This window comes from Acinonyx jubatus, chromosome B2 (genome assembly GCF_027475565.1).
Source record: "Acinonyx jubatus isolate Ajub_Pintada_27869175 chromosome B2, VMU_Ajub_asm_v1.0, whole genome shotgun sequence".
Taxonomy (NCBI): Eukaryota; Metazoa; Chordata; class Mammalia; order Carnivora; family Felidae; genus Acinonyx; species Acinonyx jubatus.
The window spans coordinates 134,763,481-134,771,858 of record NC_069385.1 but is presented as its reverse complement, the minus strand read 5'-3'; the positions used below and the strand labels follow the sequence as shown (position 1 = coordinate 134,771,858).

The following is an 8,378-nucleotide window of genomic DNA, read 5'->3' as shown; positions in this document are numbered from 1 at the left end:
CCACAGTAGTGCTCCCTAGACCTATCAAGATAGCCCCCCACCCTTGAATAAAGTTTTCCTTACTGTGCATTAACAAGTGTCATTGAATAACTTTTCTCCTTTAACAAGGGATAAATGCACATATCCACACAAAGATGTATATAAGAATGTTTATAACAGCCGTATTCATAATAGCCAAAAACTGGAAACAAACCACCACATGCTGTCAATTTATGAACATAAAGGCTGTTGATACACTTTGCTAAACTGCTTTCCCTACCAGTTCTACAAATGTGTAACTCCTACTAACTTCTTATGGAAGTGTCAACTTGCACCTTAACATTTTTAGTTATTTGTATTTTGATAGCTACTTAAACCTTCCTTCCACCTCTTTCAACGCCATATGCACTCTCTTCTCTCTTACCAGCACTTTGTAGCTCTTAAGGCTCATAAAACATGTTTTCCTTCCATCATGTATGTGGACGTGTGTAAGAAAACTCCTGGAGGACAAGGACAACTCATTTTTCTTTCTCTCTCCAAGCCTTGAGCTTTGTGCGTTTCATTCCTTCACTCAGGAAACACCGAGTTCACACAACAGACCGACCTGTAACCGAGACAGGTGCGCTAGGCATTCAAAAAGTTCACTGAACTGAACACCACTAGTGTCAGATATCCTACGCCAGTAGCTCTCCGTTAACATACAAACCCCACGTTTTAAATTCCCCAGATTGTGTACTAATCCGAAAACAAAAGCTCTGAAGTTTATCCTTTAAAATGTATTGACTAAGTAAGCGCCGCTCCCTCGGCCCTGTTAATTCCTTAACGTGCACACCACACGCTGGGGGACTTCGGCCAGAAAAAATGACCAGGGCAGCCTGGTGGTGCGGGGACTTTTCAAGGGATTCTGAAGGGCGCCAGGGTCATTAATTTCTTTGTAAGGACACCAGAACACTGAATATGCAAATCGTGGCAGCCCGGCAGGCAACCCAGATCCCGTAGCGCCCGCCGCCTCCACCCTACTGAGCTGGTCCGGGGCAAGTCACTCTCGCGGTGCCTGGGACCGTGCCCCGCCCCCGGCCCCGCCCCCCTGGCCCCGCCCCGCCTCGGCGCGCGTCCGGAGCCCGGCAGCCCGGCATCCCCGCAGCCCGGCAGGAAAGGGCGGGCCGAGGCCTCCGCCCACGCTCGCTCCTGGCGTCTGACACGGGCCGGCGCCGCGCGAGGGGCGACATGAGCGCGCGCCCGGGCCGGTGACCGCCGTGGCGATGGAGTGTGGCTTCGTCGCGGGCGGGAGGCCGAAGCGCCCTACGGGCCGCCGGCGGCTTCTGCTCTTCCTGCCTTCCGGCCGCTGCGGAAGCCCGGGCGGCCGCGGCGTCCCGGCGCGCCACTGCCTGTCCGCGCTGCCGGGGGCTTTGGGGGCGCTGCGGCCCCGCGCCCCGGCGGCCCGCGGCGGAGCGTCACGTGCCTCCCCGCTGCTCCTCCTCCTGCTCGTGCCCTCCCCGCGCCTGGCCGCAGCCGCCTCCCCGCGCCGGCCCCTCGCGGAGCGGGAGCGCTCGCGCCCGGGGCCCTCCGTGCCCCCGGCCGGTCGCGGCGGCGCTGGGAGGTGCCTGCGGGGCCTCGCCCCGGGCGTCGCCTCGGCCGCGGGCCTCCTCCACCTGTGCCGCGGCCGGGTGGCCCCCGTCGCTTCCTCCAGGAGAGGTGAGGGCCGCGCGGCCGCGGGATGCGGGGGCAGCTCTGGCTTTAACCTCCCGAGCTGGGGCAGGGGGGAGGCTCGGCCACCCACAGGTCGGGTCTGCCGAGGTCGCCGGGCTCCTCTGGGGCGTGGGGACGAAGGTCTGTGCGGTGCCCTGCCCTGGTGACCCGCGGTCGCCTGGCCTTGGCCAGCCGGGAAGAGCCGAATGACGCGGAGTCCCGGGCACCAGGTGTGTGGCGCGCTGTTGGCTCGGGCTGCGGGGAGGATCGCGCGCTGGGCGGGGAGCCGGTGCTCCGGGATGCGGGGAGCCGCCGCGTGGGCGCTGCTGACTCGTGCGTCCTGTCGCGCCTGGGGTGCGGGCGGCTGCGGGGGTCTGCGAAATTATTACCATTTTATTTCCGACTCTCATGGATTTTTTTTTTTTTTTAGATTTACTTATTTTTAAGAGAGACAGTGGGCGGGGGAGGGGCAGGGAGCGAGGGAGACAGAGAATCGGACGCAGGCTCCAGGCTCTGAGCTGTCAGCACAGAGCCCGACTCCCAAGGAACTCACAAACGGTGAGATCTGACCTGAGCCACCCAGGCGCCCCCCCCCCCCGTACCCCCCCTACTCTAACGGATTTATTAACTCCTTAACCACTAGTTGCCTGTTCTGTGTTTAGCACTTTTCTGGGTCCTTGGGATGTATCAATTGACAAAATCTCGGATCTTCACTCTAGCAGAGGAGATGATACGGCTTGATAGCTTTAATTTACACATACACATATAATTTACATATACGTACGTAAATACTGTAGGGGAAAAAAAAACAGAGGTGGTAAGGGTTAGAAGTGAGGGGGGCCTCCAGCTATGGATTTAAATGGGGTTATCAGAATAGGTTTCATTCAGAAAGTGGCATTTGATTAAATTCTGGAAGGTGAGGGCAGTCACTGCCCTGCATAAAGATTAGGGAAGTCTAAAAACAAGCTCAGTTTACTAGGCAGCAAATGGTTGATTATTAGATCCATCATTTGTGGTCATCTTTATTAATTAGCAAAGGGCAAAAATATCACTTTGGGTGGGCTATACGTATGAGTCGGTAGCCATCAGTAACTACACTGATGGGTGTTTGTTTGTTTGTTTATTTATTTATTTATTACGTTTTTCTCAGTAGAAATGCCCTGTGAATGTTGACCGCATCTAAAATTTGAGAATGCCTGTGGCTGGGGGAGAAACTGATTGGGAGAGGAAGAAAGTGAAGGGAGGAAGCTTTATGTATAAAGGGTGGAGAAAGTCGTGAACTCTGTCAGTGTCCTGCAGTAATTCTGAGTTAGAGATGGCTTTGGTCTTTATTTCAGTGCTTTTGCTGCTTGCTTGCTTGCTTGCTTGCTTTTCTTTTTTTTTTTTTTTTTTTGACAGGCTGGTAACTTGTGATTTATTTTCATTTCATAATTCAAGATGCTGGGGCAAAGGGGAAGAGCCTTTTCTCATCAGTTTTCTGAGAGTGTGTCAAGAAGGAGGTCCTATTGGGTTAGTCTCAAAGGATCTCATTCTTCACAGTGAGAACGGATGCCTAACTATAGGGAAACAGACAACACACACTTAAGGAGTGTGTGTGCCCATTAACTAGCAGCATAAGTTTTGGTCCTTTTTGCCTCCAGCCTCATGCTGTGTTCAGTACCAGAGCTACTGGAGACTTAAGGATGTTACGAATAAGAAGTTTGTGCCTGGCTTCCTCCTCTGTTCAAGGCCAACTTTGGGCTGCTTTTGTATGTATTTTTAATATCCTTTTGATAGCCTGATGGTCCCTCCAAAGAATTCCACATGACACTTTAGCATAGCTCCCTTTACTTGCTTCCTGGTTATTGGTAGGAGTTCCCAGTTCTTGGGCCTCACTGTGTTGCCACCATAAAGGAGAAAAAATGAGTCAGAGGTATTCCACATGCCAGAATATTGGTCGTCCTCAGGCTCTGCCCTTTGACAGAAGGCAGGACATGCAGCTTCTGTCAGCAGAGGTTGGCCTGCCAAGTGACAAGTGGCCAGTCCTTTTCTCCACTTTTCAGATGGCAGTACATATTTTGCGACCGAAATAAGTTGTTTTTGGACGAGAAAAAAAAATCTGCGGTATCGAAGTTTGGAATTAGCTCTTGCTTCGAAAGTAGTTGTGATAGTTTATTGTGTGTGTGTGTGTGTGAGAGAGAGAGAGAGAGAGAGAGAGAGAGGTTTTAAATCACACAAGTGATTATTTTTGTTGGTTAAACAAGAAATTCGATACTAGAAAACTCCATCACTCTTCACAAGCCCCCTCTAGACTCCAGTGTTTCCAACTTGCGACCCATGGGACAGTTCAGCACAGTTGAAAGATGGGTGGGGTAACCTCTAGAGAGCCCCGTAAGAGATTCGGTCATTCATTTGTCCACCCCCACTGTTTCTTGAGCTAGGTCTGTTCTGTGTCAGGCAGACATTCGGGGTCTTTTCTCACGGAGGCCACTTTTATCTCAGGACTGGACAGAAAGGATGAAAAAAGACCAGATTTAACTGAACAACTTAATGTAAAAAAGATCATTGGTGAAGAGGTGAAAGGAGTTGATTTCAAATTTTCTTTCTAGACAGTCTCATAATCCAGATCATAGAGTTCCCTTAAAAAATTTCTGGCGGTACCTGGGTGGCTCAGTCGGTTAAAGCATCCAACTCTTAATTTCCATTCAGGTTATGATCTCATGGTTCAGGAGATCGAGCCCCACGTCGGGCTCTGTGCTGACAGTGCAGAGCCTGCTTGGGATTCTTTCTCTCCCTCTCTCTCTGCCCCTCCCCTGCTCACACTCTCTGTCTCAAATAAATAAACATTAAAAGAAAAAAATTATTTCTGGCCTGCAGCATGCCAGGCCTTCTGCTAGATGCTAACAATGCGAACGTGACTAAGACTGGCTGCTCTTGGGATGTTTGGACTAATGGATGATACAGATGTGGGAATAATACAGGGAGTGCTGTGATCGAGCTGTCTGAACTGGGCTGAGAACGCAGATAAGGAGCAATCAAGGCTGCCCCCTGCCCTGGGTGGAACTAGCAGACAGAACCATACAGAGTAGTGTAATGCTCTGCCCGGAACTTAGTATGTGCTTAGCAGATTGTAAAATTAAATGAAAAAGCGTAAAAAGGTTTTGTAAAATTTACCAGTTGAAAAAGGGGGGCAGAGCAGACTTAAGGTTGGAGTACCAAGGTTATGTAGGTGCAGGAAACGGAATAGCTTAAGTGGCTGGAAAGAAAGCTGAAAGGGCAAGTGTGGGCTAAATTAGGACAGGCTCTGTATTTGTATGCTTTGCCAACGCCTTTTTTTTTTTTTTAAGTTTATTTATTTTGAGAGAGAGAAAAAAATACGAGTGGGGGAGGGGCAGAGAGAGAGGGGAATACAGCAGGCCCTGTGCTTACAGCAAAGAGCCCAATGCTCATGGGGCTCACACTCATGAACCATGAGATCATGACCTGGGCCGAAGTCGGACACTTAACCAACTGCACCATCCGGTTGCCCCTTGCCAAGGACCTAATACTGTAGCCTAACAGTTCTCTGAAAGTAAGGGCCTTTTTTTGTTTGTTTAACCCGTAAACTCACACATACATATGATAGCTGTTGCATTTTGTATTTCATCAGTCTGCAAACCGCGCTTGGTACAAAATGATTATTGGATTTCTTGTACCTGATCCCGACTGAGCCTCTTTCCAAGGTGGGAACCACTGCTGTAGCTTACAGACAAGCATCAGATCTGTAGGGTCCTGTCCACGCCACACTTTTGCTTACATGCAGTTTCCTTTGAAATGTTTGGAGGTGAAGGACTGACTATAGGAGCTGATTAGCTGAACTATCTTTCTAGTCACTTAGGGATCTTACTGAGAAAACCTTTGAACTCTGAGTAGTGACTGTTCTTTCTTCTACCACCCTTCTCCAAACCTGGCATCGTAGAAAAGCAAGGACAAATATGAGGCAATATTTTCATACAGCTATGTTTATTACATTTAAATGAAAAGGTTTTTTTTTTTAACTTTTTTAACATTTATTTATTTTTAAGAGACAGAGAGAGACAGAGCATGAGCAGGGGAGGGGTAGAAAGAGAGGGAGACACAGAATCCGAAGCAGGCTCCAGGCTCCAAACTATCAGCACAGAGCCCAACACGGGGCTCGAACTCCAACCGTGAGATCATGACCTGAGCCGAAGTCGGACACTCAACCAATGGAGTCACCCAGGCGCCCCTGAAAGGTTTTTTTTTATATTGTTCATCTCTTTTTTTTTTTTTCTTTTGCTGTCAAAGTGTCTTTTATAGTATGATTGTAATAGTAAGGAGCTATTATGTTTAAATGTCCTTTTTGACAGAATTACTCATTGGCATTGCAATTGTTACATATTTTTTAAAACTATTTTTATGGTTCATGAAATACAAAAGCCAGGGAACCTCAAAACAAGTTTACAAAATGGGTTGGATCTGTGGCTAAATGCACAGAAATTCGTAGAAAAGATAATATACAAATTGTTAGGACACCTGTCTCTAAAGATAGGCTTTTACAGAGACATCACAAAGAATGAAAACTATAGACCAATACCTCTTCTGGATAAAGACACAAAAATCCTCAGCAAAATACGCAACAAATCAAATCCAGCACTATGTAAGAAAGGAGTATACATCATGACAAAAGGGGATTCTGTCCCAGGAACAGCAGGTTCATTTAAGATCTGAAAATCAGTTCACGTACTGCACCGTATTAAAAAAATAAAGAAGAGAAACCACATGATCATCTCAAAAGACAAAGAATTTGACAACATTCAGCACCCCTTCAGATAAAAAGGTGAAAGGCATCTGTGAAAAACCCACAGCTAACATCATACTTAATAGTGAAAGACGAATACTTTCCCACCAAAGATCAGGAGCAAATCACCATCCATCCAACATTGTACTAGAAATTCTGACCCGGTCAAGACAAAAGGCATCCAGATAAGAAGTAAAACTATCACTCTTCATAGATGACATAAAATCTTATACATAGAAAACTCTAAGGAATTTGCTAAAAAAACCATTAGAGCTAATTAACCAGTTCAGCAAGATTGCAGGATACAAGATCAAAATGAAAAATGTGTAAAAAAAAAATCAGTTGCACTACTCTACACTAGAATGAACAATCTGAAAAAAATCTAAAAAACAATACCCTTTATAGTAGCATCAAAAAGAATAAAATACTTAGGGATAAATTTAACATAAAAACCCACAAAACTTATATTCCACATGGTTGAAAATCTGTGTTTAACTTCTGACTTCCTGAAACTTTAACTGGTAATAGCTTGGCCAGAAGCTTTACCTAATAGACAGTTGTGTATAATATAATATTTTGTCTATGACATGTGTTCTATTCCATATAATAGTGTAAGCTAGAGAAAAGAAAATGTTATTAAGGAAATCATAAAGATGGGGAAATACATTTACAGTACTGTACTATAAAAAATCTGTGTATAATCAGACCCATGTGGTTAAAACCTGTGTTCAAGTGTCAGCTCTTTTGTGAAACCTACATAACATTATTAAAAAATTAAAGACATAGGGGTGCCTGGGTGGCTCAGTTGGTTAAGCATCTGACTTTGGCTTAGGTCGTGATCTCACAGTGCGTGGGTCCGAGCCCTGCTTTGGGCTCTATGCTGACAACTCAAAGCCTAGAGCCTGCTTCAGATTCTATGTCTCCCTCTCTCTGCCCCTCTCCCACTCGCACTCTGTCTCTGTCTCAAAAATAAATAAACAGTAAAACCAAAAAAAAAAAAAAAAAAGAAATGGAAAGACATCCTATGTTCATGGATTGAATTTGTACTCCCCCAATTAATATACAGATTTAAAACAATCTCTCTCAAAGTTTCACGTGTCTTTGCAGAAATTGGTAAACTGATCCTAAAATTCATATGGAAATACAAGGGACTCAGAACAGCCAAAGCAATCTGGAAAAAGAACAAAACTAGACGACTCTTCCCTGATATAAAAACTTATACTACAGAGCTACAAGTAGTCAAGAAAATGTGGCATTGGTATAAGGACAAATATAAATCAGTGATATATAATGGAGAACCCAGAGATAAGCTGTTGTATTTTCAGCCAATTGATTTTTGACAAATTCCAAGATAATGCTGAAACAACTGGACATCCACACTCAAAAGAAGTTGAACCCTCATCTCACACCACGTAAAAGTTAAATGGATCAAAGACCTAAATATGAGAGCTGAAATTATAAAACTTTAGGAAAAAAATATAGGTGTAAATTTTTGTGTCCTGGAATTAGCCAGTGGTTTCTAAGATATGACACCAAAAACACAAGGAACAAAAAATAAATAAATTGGATTTCATTAAAATAAAAACCTATTGTGCTTCAAAAGTCACCGTCGATAAAGTGAAAGCCAGCCCACAGAATGGGAGAGAATATTTCCAAATCATATAAATGATAAGGAACTTTTTCTAAAATGTATAAAGAACTCTTAACAACCAACTCAATAATAAAAAGATAACCCAATTTTTTTTTAAATGGACATAGATGTTTCTCCAAGGAAGATATACAAATGGCCACTAAGCACATGAAAAGATGCTCAACATCAGGCATCAGGGAAGTGCAAATGAAAACTACAATGGACTATCCCTATGTTTATTGCAGCATTAGTTACAACAGCCGAATTACGGAAGCAGCCCAAGGGTCCATCGGCTGATGAATG

General features: G+C 45.4%; 1 protein-coding gene across 14 annotated transcripts in view; it reads left to right on the top strand.

The window, feature by feature from the left end:
- The first annotated feature begins 1,091 nt into the window (after window positions 1-1,091).
- The window catches only part of MCUR1 (mitochondrial calcium uniporter regulator 1), a 30,219-nt gene continuing 22,932 nt past the window's right edge, over window positions 1,092-8,378 (top strand). For 6 of the 14 annotated variants that reach the window (XM_053223178.1, XM_053223179.1, XM_027040327.2 and 3 more), the window contains exon 1: window positions 1,097-1,674. In XM_053223178.1, coding sequence (XP_053079153.1) covers window positions 1,242-1,674 — 433 coding nt within the window. In that variant the 5' untranslated portion in view covers window positions 1,097-1,241. Of the gene's footprint in view, window positions 1,675-8,378 lie in introns of all 14 variants that reach the window. The other 8 variants (XM_027040325.2, XM_053223176.1, XM_027040328.2 and 5 more) reach the window with 4 other exon arrangements.